At 43.1% G+C, this 25974-nt stretch overlaps 1 protein-coding gene across 1 annotated transcript in view; it reads left to right on the top strand.

The window, feature by feature from the left end:
* Nucleotides 1-25974, top strand: part of DYNC1I1 (dynein cytoplasmic 1 intermediate chain 1) — a 1862117-nt gene that overhangs the window by 54339 nt on the left and 1781804 nt on the right. The window contains exon 2 of the mRNA XM_086941928.1: nucleotides 1741-2410. Within this exon, the coding sequence (XP_086798054.1) occupies nucleotides 2174-2410 (237 nt within the window). The 5' untranslated portion in view covers nucleotides 1741-2173. The remainder of the gene's footprint in view (nucleotides 1-1740; nucleotides 2411-25974) is intronic.

Genomic DNA, 25974 nt, shown 5'->3' with positions numbered 1-25974 from the left:
ATTCCTACCTGTTCACAAAAGCTAGCACTTATTAAATGTAATAAGGTAACTCAATGTTATCCTATGGGAGAGGCAGGCCTTGCAGTACTGAAACACAACGTTTTTTTACTACAGGACATTTAAAACCTCAAAGTGCATGTCCCACTTTTGAAATACAATACACCCTGCCCTGAGGGCTGTTTAGGGCCTACCTTAGGGGTGGTTTAACTGTATTAAAAATGAATGTTTAGGCCTGGAAATAGTTTATTTAGCTAAGTTGAATTGCCAGTTTTAAAACTGCGTGCAGGGTGCAATGGTAGGGCTGAGACACGTTTTAAGGGCTACTAGGGTGGTTGGCACAATAGGTGCTGCCGGCCCAGTAGTAACATTTAATTTATAGGCCATTTATATATTACTAATAAATTATAGGCCCTTTACTAGGGACTAAGCCAATTTGACCATGTTTTAAGGAGTGAGCAAAAGCAAGTTAGAAGTGCTAAAGTGTGCAAAGTCCTAATGCCAACTTAATGTAATTCAGAAACAACAGGGGGTCCTGAGGGGCACGTCCAACAGACCACCCATAAACTTCTAGAATGATGGGTGGTGCATTTGATTCCTGCATTGCCAGGATTAGCATATATGGATTTTTAGCTAGGAGATCCCTAGGAAGGAGCCTGCTGGCCAGCTGGGAAGTGTTGTTTGAGGAGTCTTCAGGTGTGGTCAGTAGTCTCCTCTTCAGTGAGACCTGCTGCAGAGTTGACATAAGGTTTTCCCCTGGGATCGCATGCCCTCCTTTACTCATGAATGGCATGAGATCATTGTCAAGTGGTTTGTCCTAAGGTACGTCAAGGGAAGAGTGATGCAAGTTGTTGCTTAGACATTTAAAATGGTCCATAGCCCCAAATCAGATATGGTGTACATTCGTTTTAAAGCACTGATGACTTTTCAGCAAAGAAAAATGAAACCATACATAATTCGATTTTTTTCATTTGATACATTCACTACTATTAGTAACTTTACAGTCAGAATTTCAGTCAAAGAACTTCCCCTTTTATGTAAGTGGGTGGAAGTACATGCTCCTAGAGGGTGTATATATATATGCCTGGTGAATAGCTTCCAGCATTTCCATCATGGTGTAGTCGGAAAGCTATGTGTGCAGAGATCTACACATGTAGATTTCCCTACATGAATAGGGCCCAATATTCCATTATAGAGAACAGCAAATGCTTGCAAAAGTCCCAGTCATTGGCACTAGCTTGATTACCCATTCCAGTCCATTGTTTGTTTTTCACACTTGCTACTCCAGAGTTCAGCCGTATGTAAATTAGACTTGGTCCATCTCCAGTAGCAATAGTCCAGTGCAAACTGGTTGGCCACAGACCCGCTGAATGGGAGATCAGGCAACCCCAGACCAATTGTGTTCTTGTTGAGCTTCATCACTGAGATGCAGCGTGAGTCCAGTAGTAGAGCACACATAGCATGTCCGGGTATACCAGTTGCACTTAGGGAATGTTTTTCTGACAAAACATTGTGCATTTTAATTTGTATTCTAAGAGTGAGCTGTTTGGACCACATTCTCGATACATGATGCAATAAGACATTCGGATTTAAATTTAATTTAAAACAAATGTTTCTACGCAGCTTAGAATATAATACAACAGCCATTCCAAAGCCTTGGAGAGTAGATAGCAATGTTGGTGACAATCCATATCTTGCATTTGAATATAATGACTTTCTTTATTTTCTATTCCTGCATTACAGATTTAAACTCATCTGGTATCTGATTCCGAATCGAACAAGGGATCCACTTTGTAATACTACTAAACAATATATGCTGATGAAGCTCCAGACCCAAACCCAGGATTGGACTATCACTATTTCTTATACCTCAAAGAAAGGCAAGCCAGGGTGTACATGAAATGCCAGTCCCCGTTACCAAAGCAATTTATTCAGCTAACTATATCAATTTTATTTTGCTCTCTTTTGAGATTGAGGTTACTCATTTTACTGCCTTAAATATGTGTACACAAAAGTCCTAAAGGTGTGTATTTGGAACTGCCACCACAAAGGATTTAACTATTTACGACAGTGTCAATTGATAGCAGCTAACCAAAATTGAGAAATACTGAGGAACTACTTTGTTGCTGGCTGGACATTTGCTACCTTTTTCCAGTCAAAATCTGAGATTTGTGTGATGCCCCCAAAACGAAGAACTCCAAAGGAAACTAAGGAACCCAAGAAGTCTGTCCCAGTTGTGGGGGCAGTCACCAAAGGCCAGGTGAAAACAACACGAACACCGCAGAAGGTAGATCGTACTCCACATCCGAAGGGGCCAGGGCGCCGGCCTAAGGACAAGGCGGAGACTAGCAGCTCTGCTGAGGTTTTGTCAGCTGATTCTGCAGCTGCTTCACCAGTTCCAGAAAGACCCCAGGTATGAGATTTAAGTAATGGAACCAATCAAGATACATTATTCTGTAACTTTTTAAGTTAATTCAGGATGGTTGAGAAGAAACCCAAATGTTTTTGATCATTGGTATGTGTGAAACTGTTCAGGAATATCCAGTTGGAGTCTTTAAGCTCCGAAACTACAGCTTGTTGGCAGATTTATCATTCCATCAAATGTTGAATATATTATGCAGGGATTTATTGTGGGAGTTTGATGCATATTTTAACTGTTTTATTTTTAAAGCTGTGTATAGCGTTGACTTGGCCCAAGGGCACCAGAATGCTTCACACAAATACCTGATCATTTTTACATGAAACCCCAGAAGTTACACATGTTTTTAGGGTATAAGGAGGTTAGGCGATTTGCCCAGAATCACAGTATGTTGAACCGAGGCTGGGATTTGGACCTGGCTCCCCAGTTCCAAAGTTGGCAGCTCTAGCCGTTGGGTCACATCTCCTCGCCAAGCTTGTAAACTTGCAGTCAAAAGGTGTTAGAACTGGGGGTCTCTAGTTGGCAGAGGTAGGTACCATTGTCCAAATAGGGACCCTTGCTTCTAGTCAGGGTAAGGAGTAAACCCTCTGAGATAACCCCTGCTCACCCCCTTGGTAGCTTGGCACGAGCAGTCAAGGCTTATCAAGGGCAATGTGTAAAGTATTTGTACCAACACTTAGAGTAACACAGTGAAAACACCACAAACTGACTTCACAACAGTTTAGAAAAATAAAGGTATTTAATTTAAACTACACGAGACCAAAATGAAAAATATCCAACACACACAGTTCAAGATTATGGTTTCAAAAGAGTTCTTAAAGTTGCGATAAACTAATCCACAGTTGCGTCAAAAGTTCACAGTTGCGTCACGTTTAGCCAACAGTACCTTTAAATGCGACAAAGTTGGTGCGGTGGAAAACAAGCGATGCGTCACTCCTGAGACCTTGGGGGGGCGATGCGACAACCCCGTTGGATGTAGCCGGTGTGTTGCGGTGACTCCGGTCTGTATGGGGAGGGATGCAATACCTTGTATGGATTCCGGTGCGGAGGTTCCGTAGTGAAAAAGCTTGCAAAGGCACGATGCGATGATCTTTGGGGACTGCGACCATCTCCGGGGCAACGATGAGCGGTCCAGCGGCGATCTTCCTCTCGCAGCTCCTCGATGCGATGGCTCTGCGACGATTCTCTCAGTGACTTGATGCTGTCCGCAAGCAAGCGGTGCGACGATCTCACTCAGTGACGACAGGCTCTGCGACTATACTCACAGTGATGGTATTCTTCCCGCACCAGACTGGTGCGTCCCGCAAACAAAGGATGCAATGACTCTGGCAGTGGCAACAGGCGCTGCGACAATCTCCGCCTTCATAGCAGCAGGAATTTCCTCGCACTGACGGGGATGAACTCCGCAAGCGCGCGATGCGACAGAACTTGCCGAAAGTCTTTAAAAGCTTGGTTTCCGGCTTTCCAACACAGGTACAACTTCCAGAGGCACCACAACTGGCTCAAGCACTCTAGGAAGGACAGAACTCTCCCAGCAGAGTTCAGGGAAGCTGGGGGTGAAGTCCTTTTCTTCCTGGGTCTTCTTAACAGGGAGCCAGCTCATCTCAGGCCCTTGCAGATTCCTTCAAGCAAGGGGACACAGCACAAAGCAAAGTCCTTCCCCACTTCTTGGCAGCAAAGCAACAGCAGGTCAGTCCAGCAGAGCAACATCAGGACAGTCTTCCTTCTTCAGTTTCAGCTTTCTCCATGGCAGAGGTTCCTTCTTGATTCCAGGATCATCTAATTTTCTGTAGTCAGGGGTCCTGTACTTATACCCCTAACAGTCTTTGACCCCTTTGTGCAGGAGGGCTCTGAGCCCGGTCGGAACCAGTTCTGGGTGTTCCTTGTTCACTTTGTTTTCCTGGCCTCTCCTTTCCTTTCAGGGAGAGGGGCAGGGTCGTCAGCCGCCCAGCAGGGGGTGGAAACAGCATTGTGGAAGGCAGGCACAGCCCTATTCAGGCCCAGGTGCTATCCCCTCCCACCACTCAAGATGCAGATGCAGTCATTCAGCCTAGGGCCGACTCAGCCAGCCTCCTGGGGGCTCCCAGCCTCTGTCACTCTCAAACCAGACCGTCAATTCACAAACACGCCAAGGCACACAGAAAGGTCAGACAAGGGAACAGCAACTTTCTAAAAGTGCTGTTCTCAAACACAGGATTTAAAAACAACCTTTCCTAAAAGATGTGTTATTAAATTCTGAGTTCAGGGATACCAGACTTTTATGTCCTATCTTGCTCCTATGGGAAGATATGCTGGGAGCGACTGTAGCCAGCATTCCCCATGATAGCCATGATAGCCTGAGTGTAAAAAGTTTCTTTTCAGGGTCCAAAAACCCTGCTATAGTGTGTGCATAGAGCCGGCTACCAAAAGTGAAGACGTGTAGCTCACAATAGTGAAAAACGAAAATGGCTGTAATTCACTACCAGAGCATGTCACCTGCACAAGTACATACTCTACCTTTCACACACTCTGCACCCTGCCCAAGGGGGTACCTTGGGCCTTCCTTAGGGGTGACCAATATGTACAGAAAGGGAAGGGTTAGGCCTGGTCAGTAGGGACACTGGCTAGGAGGACATGGCAGTTCACAGACTGCACACAGGCACTGCGGTGGCAGGCCTGAGACACCATTTTAGGGCTACTCATGTGGGTGGCACAATCAGTGCTGCAGGCCCACTAGTAGCATTTGTTATCACCAGCCCTGGCACACTCAGTGCACTTTACTAGGGACTTCTTGGTGACACAAATATGCCAATCATGGATAACCAATCACAATAACAATTTACATAGGGAGCACTTGCACTTAGACACCGAACAGCAGTGGCAAAGTGCCCAAAGCATCTAAACCAGCAAAAACGAAATCCAGCACAGCATCAAAAAATACAGGAGGTAGAGGCGAAAAGATAGTGGTAAACCACGCCAAAGATGCCAGGTCTAACAAAAGGCATTTCAATTATCATTTGATTGGCTGCAATTCATGTCAATAAAGATTGTGAGTACTTGAAATGTACTCTTCGAAGATGGTTTATATCTTGCAATACGTGTATTTATTTATTGCAGTATTATGCATCTGGGTATATTTTCTCCTTTGTCCAGTTCAGAGGGCTATCTATGCTAAGCAGTACATTGTGCTGGATATAAAATTGAGTTGGCAGTGGATATAGTCAATGAGGCCTCACATCAAGCTGAAGGACTTCTATTTTACGATTTCTTTTAATATGTCTTACGTTTATTTTCTCAGTGATATGAGACATTTACTGAAAAGTAGGTAATTTGGCCAAATAAATTCTCCTGCCTCATTATGTCTCAAGCATCTGACCACATTTTCAGTCTTGGTTATCAGGAGGTTTGGGCCTTGATTGATAACAGACCTACAAGCTAGCAAGATGGCTCAGTGGTTGAGGCAGTGACTCCTAACACCTGATGAGGATTGTTGTAACAAATGGCCTTCCATTCTTCTTAGTTTAATAAAGTGAGTACCAATGAGCTGATCAAGTGTTGCATCTGTTATCCAAACACTTACAAACTGCACCATTAAGCACTATGTACAAGAAAATTAATATGTTTTGCTAGAATGTAGGAGGCTGATAATGTATTGATGCATCCCGGCCCTGGTTCCAGATGTTTTCTGTATAGTATGGAACACTTTGAATTTTTTTCTTGGTTTTTACTGGGATCCGGTAGAGAACCATTACTGTGAGTTTGTTAGGGATATATTTCTTTCATTTGATTAATGTTGAGGGTTGCGATGTGTCTACTACATAGCAAATGTTCAGCTGTGCCAGTACTAGTGATCAATTTTCCAATCAGTGATTTGTTTAAATGAGTGATAGATCTCGCAGAGCAATAACATTTTAAATGTGTTGCCTTTCATAAAAGCAGTAACTATTAGAGGAAAGATCATTCTAAACTGACAGTTACTCCATAGTTCTGCTTTTTTGTGCTGGTGGTGGTATGGGGCAGAGCCTTAGGCTATCGAGAATGATTAATAAGGGTGAATATTTACTTGTTAAGGGCACGTGTGATCCAAAGTTCATCCACAGATGCTGTACTGCCCTATGGCAAACAACCAGAGATTGCAGTCCATTCCAAGCCTTTACTGCATAATACATTATTGACTTTTGGGAAAGGATCAAATTGTTAACCATTAGGGTTGCTCATATTTAGACATGTGCTAAGTTTGTTATACAAATGTGTAGGACCAAACCTGAACCTGAGTCTGTGCCTCAGATAAAACGGAGTAAGGGTCATTGACCCTTACTGCAAATCTCTCCCTTAATTATCTATTGCAGCCCTTTACATCTTGGTGTGTATACATCCTACAAAAAGTCCAACTGTGATCAGTCTATCCACTGACCGTTTCTAAAGCAGTTTAAATGGTGATCATGTACACATATGCCAGTTAATCTCACTGAATACCAAGCAAAACAACTATTTTCAAAGTTCATCTTGAGCTATCAGAATGAGTTTTTTAAATTGAAAAAAGTATCTGCTTGTTTCAAGCAGGCTTCAGGGCAGCACTCGCATCAACTGGCCTTGTCTTAATTTTGAAATTCCAAATAGTAAACACACTTGTATTGCTTGCTGCCTTTTATAAGGTGCTCTCTTAGGAAATCAATCAAGTTGTGGTCCACGTATACTTTGTAAACTCTCTAGATGTTTATGTGGATAGAGTGCCAAGAAATTTCCCAATCTATTTACAATTAATTATCATACCTATGTGCTTCCCCTCCGGTGCAACTGGTTCTGCAGCTCTAACCATATTGAGTTGTTTGAGTGCCATACTAGAACCTTTATTCAGTGCAATCGCTGGTACTTCGAAGGCTGACAATAGCTGTCTCAACAGGTACTATAGATAATCCATTCCACCATTTCTAATAATTACAGCACAGCCAGACCATGTATAATGGTCATACTCAATCCATGTTGCTGGATGAAATGGAAAAATGGCAGGTCGTTGGCTGTCCCAGCCTCCATAGGTGGCCGCTTTCCATACCTAACTTCCTTTACTGGCTGGCCTTTCTGCTGAGGGGTGTTCCAAGATGCTCCTGAGTGACCTGGTGATCCACTGACTGCTGATGCTAACCTCTCGGTTGTTTCATTTGTTGCAGATTTTGCAGAACTTAGCAGGGGATAATGTTGTTTTGTCATGGCCGTCCTTTTATGTGGCTGGATCCTGGCCCTCAGCCCATATAACCTAAGCAAGACCAAGCCAGCCCGCTTTAATGGCCTCCCTGAGTCTGGAATGACTTTCAGAGTAGGACCCCTGTCCAGCTGTATAGTGTCTTCTGCTTACTTTTCTGACCTGCCTGCCTACTCGTCAGCTCATACAGTTACCCTGCTCAATCTCCAGCTGTCTGTTTGCTTTTTTCTTGTTAACATAGTGAGCAGCCTCAGCTGCTTATAGTAGGAAACTGGTGGGGTCTTGGGCGAATGAGCTTAATGATGAGATTGAGGAGGCCAGCAACAGAGCTCAGGGGGTTCATGGTTTGGATATACCAACCAGAATTATTTGCAGTTGTTTTCTCAATTACCTGTTGCTTGAGCACACTCCTATGATGAAACTGGTGCCACAAGGACACACAATTACTCTTCCATAAAAACGACTTTGGGAGCACACACCCGTGCTTTGCCTTGACTACACCGTCATTAGGACCCAGACTCTACCCGTTTGAACATAGCACTCCTAATATTCATAATCGATTTGGAATCAGACTCGACGTATCCCTTACTCACGGCACCTGCAATTTGTGATATTTGAAACTAAGATCACCACGATCTATTCACAATTCATCAGTGAATACGCATCAGGATAGCCGGGTTGGAATTATCACTGGCTTTCCACATACGTGGCATCACTCTGACAGACGCTCCAAGTTTAGTGCTTTGAATTCCTAATTGCAATAAGTGTGCCCTGCCAGGTTGGAATTATCACCGGCCCTGGGACGTTACCAAGGTCAAGTAACTCAACACAGTCCTGAAGAGTAGAGGGACTACTTTTCCCTGACGAAATACGTGACAGCTGGTTGCGTTTTTCACCACAATAAAGAACTTTCAGCTACACTCAAGAACTCTGTACATATTGCTTACGTCAACAATTGTATTGACTTGTTCTTACCATATATGTGTGCACAGGATTTTGGTGTGGTATGGGCTTCCCTCGCATTAAAGCTCACAATGCAGAGAGAGCAGCTAATGGCTATCTGTAATTTTTGACTGAACTAGTGATGGAACTTGAACTGCAAATTGCTGTGGCAGTGACTCATGTAGGAACACTTGAACAGTTGAAAACAATACGATCTTGAAAGATAATGTTTTAATACCTAGTCAGCTGCTCTTTCAGATAACGGAAATCTTAAATGAGGCTTATTCACATATTGCAGGTGAAGAACAAGGCCAGAGAAACTTTGAGATGAAGGACAGTTTTTTGAGATGGGCTCTAATTTTACAAATCTGACAAGTTCCATTCTATGAAGTTAGACATCAGGGAAGAAAGACCTCACATACTTTACCAGCAATCTCATCCACATAACCTGGAGCCTTAGAATCTGGGCTCAGAGAATCATATTTAATCTGAGATACAACTTCAGACCCAATCTTTGTTTGCACTTCACATAATACGGCAAAGGTTCCTGGCATTCAGCTGACCCTCCAGGAACACATACCCATGAAGCATATAAGGGAAGGAACGTGTTGTGCATCCCAAGTAACATATGGGAATGGCACATGAAAAAGAGATGGTCAAAAAACGTACTTCCTAGTTCAAGCCCATATAGGGGCCTCACACGAAGATTCCCCCATCAGAGACATTGTGTTAGCTCTCAAGAACAAAGGAGATCCTTAAGGAGTCTTGTTTGCTTGCAGATTCATCAGGAGAAGTCCCCTATGGACCTCATGGATGATAGTTCTGACTCAGAATTTTGGAATTATTATTGCTCCACCATTAAGCACACATCTACATCTTGAGGAGAACAAGCGGAGAGCAAACGCTGAGCAATATTATGGGAAAAAGACACTTCATTGTAATGGAATACCTCTGCCAATATTTTTACTTCAATCATTATGAAATATCACATGAATTCAAGAAATTCAAGAGGACAGCTAAATTCAGTAACATTAATTTCCCCATCTACAGTTTCTGGTAATGACATATCACATCAGGCATGAATTAGCACCCAAGAACCTACACTGACAACAATCTACACCGCTGTTGTGAACATCTGGCTGCCAAGGCACCTAACTTGAAGTGACGAGTTAAAGTCTGTAAAATGATTAAATAGATGAACATGGCAAACAAAAGAACCACAATATTTGAAGAGAACTCTTATAGCTAAAACAAACAACTAGAACAGCAGGAGGCTAAGTCCTCTCATTTAGCAGCAAAACTAGATCATGAAAATCAACTTCATAGAAATAGTTTGTGGGTTTTTGGTGGCTTGGAAACAGCAAAGGGCAGTGATGAACACCTGTTTATCACTCATCTCTAAAAGAAGGCATTTTCAAGTTTCTCAGATAGATGTTTACAAAAAAATACAAAATGGATGTATGTCGAGTGACACTCAGAGTTTTGCAGACATAGATTAATCTATTTGTCTCTGTTCTTCACTACTCACTTTTTTCCAGTGTGTGGTTTAGTTAAATTAGGAGTTGTATGGGGTTGTGCGAACTACCCAAGTGACTGCAATCCATGTGGCTAAGATGAGGCTGATTCCTCGGAGTTTGGGAGAAGACAGGATGATGGGCTTAGTGGTTTGGGATAGGAGTGTTGGGAGATGGACCAGGGGTATGGCACAGCCATGTCTAGCAGAGGGTATGTAGAGGTTAAAGGCACCCACCCAATTCATTATCCAAATATGCCTGCCTGTATGCAATGCTAACAGGATGCACATTGTTTCAAAGCATAGCCCAGAAAGGTGTGAGTTTTCTTGATAAAATAGAGAAATCTCTTACAAGAAACATATTCCTCTTATGCAGATCATCTGATTCCCGCACAATTAAACTATTTTGTACTAGACTGTAGACTCAAATGACCTCTATTAGATGGCTGCGACCCTTTGTAAAAAAAAAAAAAAAAAAGAAATCAGTGGTAGACGAAAGGGGATGCTGACCCAAATATTGACATCCGAGAGATATTTGTGACATTTTTACCAAAACTACCACAGAGAAAGGTCCACTATTGATTTGCATGGATTTAAATGTTCTACTTAATCCTCACCTGGACAGCTCTAGTGAAAAAGACTGCAATTGAATGAATAAAGCTCGACCCACTATCTTACAAGTTATTAAAACCCTAGGGTTGGCCGAGGTGTGAAGTACAATAATGGGAAATAAATGATCACCTATATACATAGTTCTTTGCCTCATGTTGTGCATATGCACATCTAGATATAATTGTTCGTTCAGTTTGTTGTTTCAAAAAGAATATTAGCATTATTTTGCAGTTGAAGACAACCTCTGACCTCAATCCACTCTTCATCTGCTTGGCCGACTTGGTCGACTGTGAGAAAGGTTGATTCATAGCAGAAGATTTGATTGGTCTCTTCTGAATAACCAGAATATAGGATTCATATCAACTTATACACATGATTACATTAAGATTATCTTAGGAACAGCCTCATTTGAAATTGGATGAGACTCTCTTAAAGTGTCATATCAGGGGGACAACATTGAGCTTCAAAATACATGAAGTCCAAAAACTAGGGCAGGTACACGAACATTTCTGCCCGTAATTAACAGGCCAAAAATCCTACAGGTGTCTTCAATTCAGGATTGTGCTCCATTTAATGTAGAAAAGGAGGTTTTATTTAGCTATTTGATCACTGATTCTAAGGCACACTGTGAATTGAATCACAGCTGACTATCTGAAGCATAATGCGAATGTATTTGAATTCAGTCAGAATACGTGTAGGATACTCTCTCTTAAATTGAAAGAAAGAAAAACACAGTCTTGTCTCAAGCATGTTAGCAAATTAAGGAATACAGCAAAAAGCTGACCACATTAGTGCAGTTTTTGGTGCAAATTATTTGGATCTATGTAGGGATGAACTGCAATGCAATATTGGGCAGATAAAGGATTACCTCACTTGCTTGGCTCAAAACTATAGATCCATGGCACAAGCACTCCTGACCTTGCCTTCATTTTGGTATAAATTCAATCTCAAATTCAAGCTTTTCCTAATGAGAACACTACCGGCCCTGAATCTGTACCCCTTGATTTTCTTCGAAACATTCTGAAGAACTGCTTCCACTTTTCTTAGATCTTTCATTAATGTTAGCAAGAATGGTCACCCTCCAAATTCTTTGAAGGAAACATTGATTGCAGCCTTCCTGAAGAAATGCAAGAACCCCAAGCAATGTAGGCAATTGTGTCGCACTAGAGCAGGAATCACAACACTACTCGAAATATTTTGTTCCGAGTAGTGATTCATTTGGACCGGTAGGATGAATTACATAATAGTATTAATCTAGTATTGAAGCCATACTCCAATAAGGCGCTGCATCAGACCCATTAGCCTCGAGCCGTTCCTTTGATGGTCTAATGGTTAATGTTCTCGCGATAATATCGTAACCACGTGGTCACGAGGTTAGGAATTTATATGGCAGCCGGTATATACGCTTCCTCCTCGCCCGCTTTGAAGGGGATTCTGTATCTTTCCGGACTTTGTTTTTAGGGTAAGCTGCCACACGACACAAGTATAGGTGTTTAATAAGGGTTTGTGGTATCACGCATTATTTGCTGGATGTAATCTAAAACCGGATATTGAATACGAGGTGGAATGTCTCTGAAAATTCAAGGGTCGTTTCGCTTCGCATTTTCAGCATAAGCGTTGGGTTGGTGACGCAGGTTGCGATGATCTACAACGGTTGTTCTGCAAACAATAGGGGTTCTTTTAACATAATACTCTGCGACAGTCTGCAATTACCCTAATCATCCACTAAAGTCCGGGCGTTACAACATGCTTCCTTGTATGCCGTCATACTACAGTTTTGTAGTAGTGCGTAATAACCTCAAACTATTATAATGGCTGAGGTGCTCGAACATGTTTGCGCATTATGGGAAGATTATCGCTCCAACCCCACATTTTGGTGTTATTTCTATTGTTTATCCAGAGAAGCCTTTTGCATTTCTCAACCCAAACTGGAGGTATACGTATTTATAGTAGTGGATCATCATCACACTACTTGAAAATAAGGATTGCGGAAGAAGTACTATGTACAGGTGTTTGTTTACCTTGTATCAGTGCACTATCAGAGATATAAACAAACACTGTGTCCATAAAGGCCATCTCCTGTTTTGTAAAAACATTACTTCCATATTTTGTGGTTATAACTCCTACAGATTTTAACCTTTCTAGTTCTTTCTGACTTCGAGCTCACACCGGGATCATTTATGGGAATACGATACATGAGGGGGTGTTTTTTATTGTTGTTCTTGACACCACTATCTCTATTCAAACGACACTGAACAATGTCTCTGCAAAAACCCACTACTTCGGAACTTTATCTTTCTAAACTGGCAGACTTTTCCAGTCCTTCACGTGTTCGTGGCGGCACTGTCTGACACTCTATTACTCCTTCAGATAAATCGACTACGGTTTCAGTCGGTTTAGATACAGCAAACTAATGGAACGCTATTCGATCATGTAACTGAGTATAGATGTTTATTGTAATTGGGATTTCTCAGTCATGTTTCCACTTTGAAATGTCAGATAACCCAACCACTCGCCTTTATTTTGTTGTATTGGTGGTCCTGAAGAAGGGGTTTTAAAAGGGATAATATCCACTGAAACATGTGTTGACCTGGATGTGAGATACCCGACCCACAACACTGTCACGGAGACTGTATTTCAGATGTCTCCATGGTGAACACAATAGTGTATGTGATCTTGGGAGGGTAGGATATGGTTTGTTGAATAAATGAGGATGTATGTTGGTGTGAGAGGCCAGTGTGCATGTGTGGTCAATTTGTAGGAGTCATACTTATGTATATGAATGATACAGATAACTTTGTCCATGTTAAAATGCCAATGCTGAACTTTTGGGAAAAAAAGAAATGGTTGAATATCCATATTAAAAAAATATGGAAGGTAATTACAGACACATTGAATGTTTTTGACACTTTTGGATATAAATGATGAAATAATGATTTTTGAACAAAATATTTTTTATGTATTAAAAATAAATATTGTATGCTTGTCATGTACTCATTGTGGATATCCCCTTAGAACTATAGTTAGCCAATGTAAAAGTAATATAGGTCTAGAGGGCTGTTATTTTTATTGATTTTTTGAGTGCTGTCTTCCCCCTTTTTCCCGGATTTCACAAATAACCTATAGGGTTGATAGTGTGCACCGGGTACAGTTCTGTCAATAAGGAGAATCTGGTTCAGGTTATTGATATTTCTCTAATATTCATCAAAGCCCACCTTTGTTGGGAAATCATTGCATGCATAGATCTTTCTTAATTCTAGCTGTCGTATATGACATAGAGCAGTGCTATTGTTTCTTGACCAAGTATTGAATAAAGCAGTAATCTCTTTTGATGAATTGTAAGTGAAATGTGATACCCACAAGCACGAGTTCTGTTTTTGATGAATTGTAAGTGAAATATGATACCCACAAGCATGAGTTCTGTTTTATCTTCGAACAAGAGAATTTCCCTGGTGTTAATGGTAAATCAATCCAACAACTACTTGGTTTGAGCAGTACGGTATGGGCTCACTCCACTTCCAGTTGCTTTAGGGCCAAACCCCAAAATAGAGAAAGAAATTGTATTGCTAATTGATCTAGCCCCTCTATAAGAAAGTAGTGGAGGATTCCCTCCTTGTTTAAATGGACCATCACCCACCAATAACACTTGTTGCATTCTTCATTCTCGGGTCCTTACTCCTTATACCTTGTGTATAGATGTGTACTCAACACTGTGTTAGCAGCAGAGCTCTTTGTTCATATTTATGTGGCATCTACATTTAGAATTGATTGCAAGAGTCCTGTATCGTGAAAAATTTAATTGGGGAAATCCTTGACCAGGATAAAAATGCAAACAGATAACAATGGAGTTTCAATGCACTCTTACATCAAGGGGTCTACATGTTTCAGCCATGAGAAGTTACCAAAAAGGTTGAATGGCTTTCATCAGGGCCAGAATTATGGATCCCAAATTATGTCTTACCGACCGAACACAACTTGCGCTGTCAATTTATTCATCAGTGAGCATTACTCCTGCTATAGGTTATGTATACCTTACAAGCCATTAGCAAGGAACTTCCTCATTGAGGTATTTTCATATTGTGACTCTAATCCTCCATAAAGTAAGAGGTGGGCGAACCCTATTGCCACACTTCCGTCAAGAGTGCTCGCCCACCTAGGACCTAAGTGTGTCCAAGTCCTGCATCTAATTTTCTTAGTGGGTGAAGGTCTTTTTAAACACAGAATGTATCCCCCCCCACTACTTTCATATAGAGCGGCTAGATCAATTTGCAGCAAGAGTAATATTAATGGTATCCATTTAGAAGATACCTCATTATTCCAGATGATGATGCTCACTAAAATGAAAAAGCCTAGAACACGCAAGATTAGATGAGTAAGCATGTGCTGCTGACTGAATGATTACAGGCTTCTCCAAACGCTGAAGCCACTTTAGATACCATCATTAGGTGTCCTAGACTTTTAAATATTGACAATTTGAAAGTGCAGCATTTTAAAACCATTCCTAGCATTTACTATGCTCTCCAACGGCTTAATGCATGGGAGTGCTGCACAGACTCATGGTGTTCATACTGTCAATAATCTGAAGCCAACACTGTTATCATGTTTGCAATCGGATGCAGCCAGCATCAATTTTGGATTAACATTGTTTGGAAATGCGTGCTAATATCCATGATTGAAGAATTACCATAACCATTGGCACGTTTGGCACACTTGAATAAGCATTAGCTCAGGGGGATTTTTTTCCCATTAAAAGTCGCCATCTTAATCGCCAAACACTGACTGTATCATAAATCCACACAGTTCCGTCAGAAAGCATCTATGGATTTTTGTTGTATGGAAAGTGGCAGCAAGTGGAAAAGACTGACAATCCTATGGGGTCCTGTGCATCAGATCAATGAATTAGTGCATGTTGCATGTATAATACACTACTTTGTTACTATGTTTCTGTTTTGGACTGACACTATATTTGTATACCAGAATAGCAAGAGGAACTGTGATGCTTTGAATATTTTTTTATTGGGGGCAATTTCGTGCTATTCTCTTTCCATTAAATAAACACACATCCAAGCTGATATACTTCAAAGCTCTTTTGGCTCTCTGCCATGCTCGAAAGTAGGCAGTGCACCACAGTGGTTATTGTGAAGTGGGTTATTAGTAGGGGTAAGTATGCAGCTACCACTAGTAGTAAGGCCACCAACATAGTATAGGGTCCAGTAGAGATCTCAGTATTGGTAGCCAACAACGAGCAGTCAGGCCTAACTTGGGAGACAGGAGTGTAAAGCATTATAAACACCAATAAAATAAGTAAGAAGCAACACAATAAAAATTCCACACCAATTTATGAATATAGGAAATATGTTTATCAACAAAAAGACACCAAAACGTCAAAAATCCAACGGCTTAATGCATGGGAGTGCTGCACAGACTCATGGTGTTCATACTGTCAATAGTCTGAAGCCAACACTGTTATCATGTTTGCAATCGGATGCAGCCAGCATCAATTTTGGATTAACATTGTTTGGAAATGCGTGCTAATATCCATGATTGAAGAATTACCATAACCAATGGCACGTTTGGCACACTTGAATAAGCATTAGCTCAGGGGGATTTTTTTTCCCATTAAAAGTCGCCATCCTAATCGCCAAACACTAACTGTATCATAAATCCACACAGTTCCGTCATAAAGCATCTATGGATTTTTGTTGTATGGAAATTGCCATTGTGGAAAGTGGCAGCAAGTGGAAAAGACTGACAATCCTATGGGGTCCTGTGCATCAGATCAATGAATTAGTGCATGTTGCATGTATAATACACTACTTTGTTCCTATGTTTCTGTTTTGGACTGACACTATATTTGTATACCAGAATAGCAAGAGGAACTGTGATGCTTTGAATATTTTTTTATTGGGGGCAATTTCGTGCTATTCTCTTTCCATTAAATAAACACACATCCAAGCTGATATACTTCAAAGCTCTTTTGGCTCTCTGCCATGCTCGAAAGTAGGCAGTGCACCACAGTGGTTATTGTGAAGTCGGTTATTAGTAGGGGTAAGTATGCAGCTACCACTAGTAGTAAGGCCACCAACATAGTATAGGGTCCAGTAGAGATCTCAGTATTGGTAGCCGACAACGAGCAGTCAGGCCTAACTTGGGAGACAGGTGTGTAAAGCATTATAAACACCAATAAAATAAGTAAGAAGCAACACAATAAAAATTCCACACCAATTTATGAATATAGGAAATATGTTTATCAACAAAAAGACACCAAAACGTCAAAAATCCGATGTAGGGGAAACAGATCTGGATTTTTACAGATTAACCATTTTGTAGTGCTTAAAAGCATATAGCGCCACTCTGGGACATCTGGTCCCACTTGACTGGGAAAAAGTCAAAGTCTGAGGCTAACTGTGATGGAAACATGGTCGGATATGCTAACAAGCATTTGCAATGCAATAGGTCTCGCATTAGGAAAGTTTGAGCTATTGGTATTGTAAATGACAAATTTTGTATTTATGTGTTGGTTTTGAAAATAGCTAAATTAATAGCTTTGTCATTTACAATGCCAATAGCTTTAACTTTCGCAAATGTGACACCTATAGCATTTGTAATGCAATATGTGTTGTATTTACGTGACTTAGATGTATTGCTATTACAAATAACAATGGCTTTTTTAAATTTATTTTTTAATAATTAATACTTAAATAAAAGTTATTGTAATTTATAATGGTAATAGCTTAAACTTTTGTAAATAACTTTTGTGAAGATTATGTTCAGTGTATTTTATTGTGACGAAAATCCAAGAACAGAAGTGAAATATTAACATCTTTTTGTGAAATTTGTAATAAAGCTTGAAACATTGAGAGAACATATTTGAACCAGTTGTTGTTGAATGATTGCACAGATTGATGCTGTGGTGGCGCTGAGTGATGTTGTGGTGGCGACGAGTGATGTTGTGGTGGCGACGAGTGATGCTGTGGCGTTCATTAATTGCTTGCAAACTAACGAGGATCAGCTGAAAACAGAAGCACTATTTAAACAAAGACACAACTTTTTTCCCCCATGTAGAGTTATTATATTGGGGCTGCTTACCTTACACGCGTCCTGGGGAAGTTCACAGGTCCTTCCTTTTCCTCCTCCCCTCGTCCATGGCCAAGCAGCAGCCTCAAAGTGAAGAAGGCAGGTGTTGAGCAGGAGCACTGGCTGCAACCGGAGTTGAGGTAGCGCCTCTGTGTGCTGCAGCCTGCAGAGGCAGATGTTGTGAGGGCTGCCCAATTATTGAAAAAGACCCCCAAAAAACCGCAAACAGTATAAAGATGACACTGCGTCCAGTGAAGAAAAAAATAAGCTCTCACGTCATAGTTCGGCCGAAAGTCTTATCAGAAACACTTTAAGTTCCTCACACGTGTCCCTACACTAGTCACTTTCGTCAGAGGGACCCCCACCATTGTGTCTGGATTATTCATCCCACACAATACTAAACCCGTGAAGAAAATAAATAAACTCATCTGTGCTTTGAACGATTAGCTGAAAAAAAAAGCTCCAGAGAAATGGCGATGCCATAGCATCTCGAGACACGTGTGGAAAAAACCTAGCCTATGTGCATTTGTCATCATTAATTGCTTTTATGAGGCTATTTGGGTTATAAATGGGAAATACATTGAGTGTTCCCTCGTCAATAAGGAGTTAGACTCTGGTTAATGTGAATAGGGAAGCTTTGTAAATAGACTGCTTACTCCTACATATTAGCAACATGTGAAGATTAGGGGGCGTTTTCTTCCTGAAAAGCACATGTGGAGAGCATCATTAGTGTATTTATTATGAAAACATCAGCTGGGAAGAGCCGGAGGGTAGAAGCCTCTCCTGCTTTGGGTAGAAGTCTGCCATGCTTCTCGCCCTCTTGGAGCTGCGTTGGACACCCCTGGGTCGAATGCAACACAGGAGCTCCCAGCCGGGGGAGGGGGGGGAGGTAAGAGCCGGAGGGTAGGAGCCTCTCCTGCTTTGGGTAGAAGTCTGCCATGCTTCTCGCCCTCTTGGAGCTGCGTTGGACACCCCTGGGTCGAGTGCAACACAGGAGCTGTCAGCAGGGGTGGGGGGGGGCAGGGAAGTGCCGGAGGGTAGGAGCCTCTCCTGCTTTGGGTAGAAGTCTGCCATCCTTCTCGCCCTCTTAGAGCTGCGTTGGACACCCCTGAGTCGAGTGCAACACAGGAGCTCCCCGCGGGTGGGGGGGGGCAGGTAAGAGCCGGATGGTAGGAGCCTCTCCTGCTTTCCTGCTTTGGGTAGAAGTCTGCCATGCTTCTTGCCCTCTTGGAGCTGCGTTGGACACCCCTGGGTCGAGTGCAACACAGGAGCTCTCAGCAGGGGGTGGGGGGCAGGGAAGTGCCGGAGGGCAGAAGCCTCTCCTGCTTTCGGTAGAAGTCTGCCCGCCCCAGGCGCTCTGCCCTGGCCCTGCTGGCGGCACCCTCGGGTGGAGGGGTGGAAGGAACCCCACAGTTGGCTGCGAATAGAAAGAAACCATCTTATCACTGATGTTGCCATCCTGGGGTGGGCGCTCCTTCCTGGGACAAGCTTGGACACGCGTCCCTCATGGCCTCGGGTCCAAAGAGCTGAGGCTGGGAGAAGCTTCCACGGTGAGTTTTCAAGAATGACCCTAGATGTGAACCGAGGCGAGCTGGGGCCTCTTATGTCGCCCTCACTCATCAAAACAGAAGCACTTCAACAAAAGCTCCAGAATAGGCCAATACAACGCAGCAGAAAGGCTACAGTTTCAGACTATGAAGTTGGGAAGCCTGGTTCGAGTCTTGGCATCCTGTGGTTCTGAATGACTCTCTTCTATCCCGTGCCTAAAAATGAATGTTCCCGGCTTGGGTAATGCGCCTCAATGTCTTCCGCTTCTGTTAGCGCTATATAGAACAGCAGAAGTAACAAGCAGCATGCGTTGCCCGGCTCCTTGCGCATGCGCCTTTATGTTTACATCAGACAACAAGCTAATGACAAATATAGGCGGAGAGTGGGCGTTGCTTCTATTTCATACTCCAATATAGCATGGCTCGCAGAGCAGCACATGCACTGCTCAGGCTCGACCTAATAAATGGATGGATGAATGATTGGAGAGGAACGTGCACAAAGTCATTAACGCCCCAGGCCCCCTTTACACTTGATGAAGTCATAAGCAATTCAAAGCCCACCAGGGTTTTAGAGTCATAGCAGTAAAGCATTAAGACACAGACATGGATGAAAAACGGGGGATGTAAAATTACTTCAGTGGAAAGTTACAACAACAAAAAAAAGACGCAGGCCTGACTTTGTCAATAAAACATGAACTAGCCACGGAAGACTGTGTGAGCCATGAAGCTCTATGTATAGGTATACAAAATTCCTCCACAAAGCTCATACAATTGCACCATGGCCCACGGAATTGTAACAGCCACTGTGAGTCCGAAAGTGTCCCTTCAGCTAGGAGTTTTCCCCATAAGCCATAAAATTGCCCCCACTTACACATATAACGAGTGGGAAACTATAGGGGGAGAAAGGGAGATGGGAGTTAAGAGGAACAAAATAGAGCAAAAACTACAATAAGGCCAGCAAGAGGTGATAAATGTGAGCAAAAGAGGCAACATAAAATGAACGAATTACCAGACAGACCGTAAGCAACACACACAGACCACATGACTCTATTCCTTTCCTCGGACACAAGAAATGAATGCACACATTAACACAACAACTCGGTGAAAAGAAGCTCAAATATCGAACATATACACAGATTAACCCTGTTTACCCCAAGAACACCTTGAAACAGCACACAGCACCGACCCCCCCACCACACACACACACATATACATCTCCTAATACACCATACACGAATGAATGGATGCGAACACACCATAACATTCACTCACAGAAATCACCAAATGCGAAAATACACATTGAAAGCCACCGTTAAAGGCACATATACACTAATCAAACCCACATTTTCAAATGCGCACACACATGCCACTTAATGCACACAAACGCCATCAAATGCACAAACGCAAATTATGTTACACAAACACGCACACACATACATCAAGTCCACACACTTGTTTGTTATTTTGTCATTGGGATAGAAGCAAAGACGGACCACCAGAGCTGACACACTCATGAAACACTTGCATTTTCACAGTACGTGTCCTTTAGCGAGGACACACAAAACAGCAGCAGAGACAATACGTCCCAACGAAGACCTCAAAAACCGGAAGCTGACAACTTTCCAAGCAGCAGTCAGTATTGTGCACCGCGGGCGCAGCATCCGCAGAGCAGACACACAATAATAAGCAGTATACATTGATAATTTAACAACGTGTGTGACTGAGAGCAAAAATGCAACCGAAGCAGCATCATGCATTCCCCATGCACTAACTAGTCATGTCTTCTGCTCCGACCTAGCCCTTCCCTCCCTCCCCTTCCGAGGCCCGCTGCCGCCTCCATCCCTGCCCTGCCTATGCTCTTCTGTTGTCCTGTCCTGATCGCCTGCTAAAGAAACAAGTACAAAGATAATTTGCGCCTATCTGGTCATTCATTCACTCACAGCACCCAGATCGGCCCAGTAATAAACAGCAATTGGCTACGCTGTGAGCATGCTGCAAAGCACTCCATTCAAATACAAATCTAATTGCTGACAGATGAAAAGGCGGTGATAACTTTGCCAAGTCATGTGTAGCTAAGGCGGCTGGGGGCGGGAAAAGATGGGTTGCAAAGGAAAAACTAAAATCACCAGTCCTGCGCTGCCATCAGCTCTTTGCCGGCCTGTGAGCAGTGGGAGGGCGGGGGCTGCCTGCGCATGCGCGCCACTCTTCAGTTTTGTTTCCTTTGGACGAGCGCGAGCCCATAGAAGAGAAGTGCCGCATGAAGTCCCGGGTCCCAGGAGGGGGCCCGGGTGAAGACCAGCGGGGAGACTGCGAGACCCCATGCCTATGGGGAGAGCTCCGCTTCTTGGTAGTGTGGGAGAGGAGCTCGAGTGCTCTGCGGGGCTCCCTTGGCAGATGGTGCGAGCCCGACTCCGGTGAGGTAAGAGGGGAGGGGGCGGGGGGGCTGTGTGCCTGCATGTGTTTGCCTGCGTGTGTGTGTGTGCACATGTGCCTGTGCGTGCAGGGGATGGGGCCTGCCTGTGTGCGCGCCGTGTTTGCATGCAAGCCCTGCGGTCTGCGCAAGCGCGCTCGCTCCTGCGGTGAAATCCGACACTGGGAAAGCACGTGGCACTCTGCTGTCCACTTTCCCAAATACGGATAGCATTAGTTGTCTTGCTGACAGCATTCATGCTTTCGCATGAATGCTACGTCAGCTCGACCTAAAAAAGAGCCCCCTTCAAAATTTTATCTTCACACTTAGAAGCATTTCTGGAGCTTTTTCTTCAGATGTTGCTCAACCCTCCACAGCAGGCTGGATTCGGGGAGGGTTCGCTGACTTGACTTTCTGCAAGGCCTCGGTCAAAACCTGGAAGTCTGGAGCTTTCAGCAGGATGAACCTTAAATCCTGGCCGGGTCGCAGTTGAAGGTAGTCTGCTTGACTCTCGACGTTGGGTCAGTCACATCATGGAGCTTTTTCACAAAAGTTCTCTAAAGTTCAAGGAGTGGCTGGATGACTTGATTTATTGCCAAGAACAATTGACTCTGTATGCTGAAACATTGCCCCATGCACCTAAGCCAAGGAATATATGGAGTCGCCTACAGAGCTATCTCCTCGCACACTCGACAGAATCCCCATCTGATGTGCCGGAGGAACTGGTGCAGTAAAGGTCCTTACCTTTTAGGACTGGGTTACATATTGGACATTCATACCGAATTTAATACTTGATATGTGCATTATTGTTATAATGAATCTACTGTGCTGTGCATTATACCCCACTTTACATTTGTGCTTATGTAGACAGCGCTGTGGCACTGTTGTGGTTCCCAGTGAGTTTCTAACTAGTCCAGTGATGTGTGCTGTCATAGTCAAATAGATGCCTTGACTCGATATGTAAAGATGTTAGTACACCCGTATGGGATACTAATTTCACGTTTCAGCTAAATGTACTGCATACTGTGTAATCACCTGTATGATGCTATGACTGATATCATTGTATTCTATCATATCTGATGAATGCTGCTAATAATTGTTTTGTAATCTTCTTGCTTTAAAATAATACAAATAATGCAAATAAAAAAAGTTCTTTAAAGTTCTCCAAACATGAGGAAGTGCTAACTGAAGGTTTCCTTGTAGGTTCAAAGTGTCCAAATCACCAATCCAAAGGTCTGAAATCTCGTAGATGGTCTTTGGGATGTCTGGACCATAATTCTCACAATGTACCTGGGTCAAATCCTTAAACTTTCACTAGATGCACTCCAGAATGAGAGCTGGTGGTGGAGATGATGCAGGTGGGCTCTGTTAACCTGGAGCTTGCTGGCAGTCCACTCCTTAATCCTTCCGTAAGAAAGGCACAGTCTCCAGGGCTGTATTACCAGTTTGCGCAACAGATGCTGTCATTCATAGTGCGGGCCTTTGGGTGCAAATTCAGATTCCAGCAGGACAGTCCTTCTTTTTCTCTCTCAAATGAGATGCTGAGTGCCACCCACAAGCATGAGGACTGCCTCCAAAGTGTGGCATCTTCTTGCCCCACAAAGCACTGCACTTCTGAAATACAACATGGATGATTTCTCTCCAGTGGAGTAAGAGCTGACTAAACCAACCCACTGTGTGGCTTATGTCTATTAGCGCTCCTCCCACTGACCTCTGCAAATTCCTATCCTAAGCCTGCCACCTGGCTGAGGCACAAGTTGTGTGGGTAGGTTTGTCTAGCTTTTCTTATTGATCTGCTCTCTCTGTGAGCTCAGTTTGATTTACCCGGACCCCTCATTTTTTGCCTACTCTCTTCAGTTGCAGAGCTCTCTCCATCCAATAACCTCTGCTCCGGCCAGGCCACTTATCACCTAATGAAAGCAGCTTGGCTCAGCCAGTTAAGACTGGCCAATCAGCATAGACCACTACTAGACTGGATTTTGACTTTCAGAAGAGAATGTTCCATAACTTCTCTTCTGCACTAGTTATGATACATTTAGCAGTTTCAAGTTGTTGATTTTATCAACACCAATCTTTTAAGTCCTTGTATAATATTTATTCCTTTCCTAGCAATAGTTATACCTAAATAAAATATTGCAATGTTAGCCTATGGAGCTAAGTATCTACAATGGGGAAAATGAAATGGGCACTTTCCCTCAGATTTCCGCTCACCAGAGTATATAAAACATAACTTATAAGGTCCCTGCTAATAGTTAGGTGGCCTCTCGCCCTTAGGACTCCTGTGGGAGACCTTGGGGGTGCCTAATATGTAACAATAAGATAGAATGTCCCTTTGTTAGGTTCCCATACCACCAAAGTTAACTTTGCACACAATTTACTTGGAAAGCCAGGCTGCCTTTAAAATGACAGCTGGCACTCAGCCGTGCACACATACAAATGAAAGAAATCTGCTGGGCCTCTAAACTTCCATGCCCTATTATATACTAGGGATTATAGGTAGTTGAACACCCTAGCCCTAATACTTTCAAGGGACTTATAGGGTCTTTCAATACCAATTATTAGAATTTACAATTTACTTTTAAAGTCAGGCTTGCAAGGCAGGACTGCCTTTTGAAAGGACAGCAGGCACACAACAGCGCACACATACAAGTGCAGGAAAACTGCAGGGCCTCTAAACCTCCATGCCCTATTATATACTAGGGACTTATATGTAGATGCACCCCTTGGCCCTATTATCTACTAGGGGCTTTAGGGTCTCTCATTGCTAGATGTAAGTGTACCCTATTACAAGTATCATTTTAAACACAGCACTGGCCCTGGGCCTGGTTATCAGAGCCCAGGGTACAGTCAGTCAGTTATCACCAGTATCATTCAGCAAAAAAATGTGGGCGAACAGGGCAAAAAGATTACTTTATAACAATGGTGTTCCTATTTACTTTTTGTAATAGAACAAATACAACAAATGTAGTGTAACATGCATTCAGCTAATTCACCAGGTGTCTGTTCACTTAGGACATCAAAGGGCGGTATCTCCAGTAGCCTACCACCGCTTACGATGCTACGTTTTATATTATCACTTGGAAAGGAGAATCTCTATTCTTTCAAGTGGGCACCTAGAGATGTGGGCAGCAATGTAGAGAGGAGGTGACTCAGTCACTATGACAAAGTATGCATGACTGTTGATCATGTGGCCGGTTAGTCCTCATCAGATCGGTGTACTCAAGAGTTTGCTGTCTGGAATGTAATGTTGAAAATCACAAAAGTATAAAGATAAAATACATAGCATGGAAAATTATTTGCATGATTCCAAAACAAATGAATAAATCATAAAGGTGATCCAGGAGGAGGCCTGATTCTGGTGCGAATGGGAGACAAGGAGAATCTGTCTGTATTCCTGCATTTGCTACAGAGATAATCTTAGCTGCTCCCACTCGCCTGTTATGCTTATTCCTCCAACTGACTACACAGCTACGCTGTAATACACACCCCTCCAGAACCCTAGCCAAGTTGCCGCCCATCTGCATTGCGTAATCCGTGATGGGGTAATCTACCTGTCCACGCTTCTGAATATAAACTGATGGGAGAGCGTGTGTGTAATAGGGACCAACTGAACACTAGTGATAGCTGAAGGGGGGGGGGGGGGTAACAGGGGCATCCTGAGATAGGGATAGCCTTCTTTCTGCCAGCTCTATTTCTTTAGACACTACGCTCACTGCGCGAATCAGGAACCCCTCCATAGTTGGCCTGCGGGGGATATTCTGACGTGTCCTTAGAGTGGACCCAGTAGTCTTCTTTTTCTCTCTGGCCACAAGTGCTGTTGATGGGAGCTCGCCTCCTCACCCCGTTGCTGCTGGGACTCCTAGTCCAACGAATGCCACCAGATGTCTAGATATATATTAGGGTTGAGGCAAAGTCCACACCAGGACAATCCAACACAACTCATCTACAAATTCTCACCCACCAAGGGTGTAGCCACAAAGGTGTTACCATGCATCACTTGTTTACTGCTTCACAAAGGTTCATAAGCACCAGATTCCCCATGACTCGTTCCACTTTCAGCCACCTTTTAGGCTAGAAGAGACACTTGGAGAAGCTGCCTGGCAGCGGGTCGAATCAACCTAGCTTTGGTCTGTTCACCCCCTGGTTCATCAAGAAGCCCGTTATTTCTCATCAATAAAACTGACTCCATGCTAAGGCATTCGAGGAGAGACCAGGCCTGCCTAGCCCTCTAAGCCTAGGAGGGGAGACCCTCTACGCTGAAGCTTCTCACAACAACCA

The sequence above is a fragment of the Lissotriton vulgaris genome, chromosome 10 (assembly GCF_964263255.1).
Source record: "Lissotriton vulgaris chromosome 10, aLisVul1.2, whole genome shotgun sequence".
NCBI lineage: Eukaryota > Metazoa > Chordata > Amphibia > Caudata > Salamandridae > Lissotriton > Lissotriton vulgaris.
Note: the sequence above shows the minus strand (reverse complement) of the source record. Positions and strands in the feature narration are given on the sequence as shown.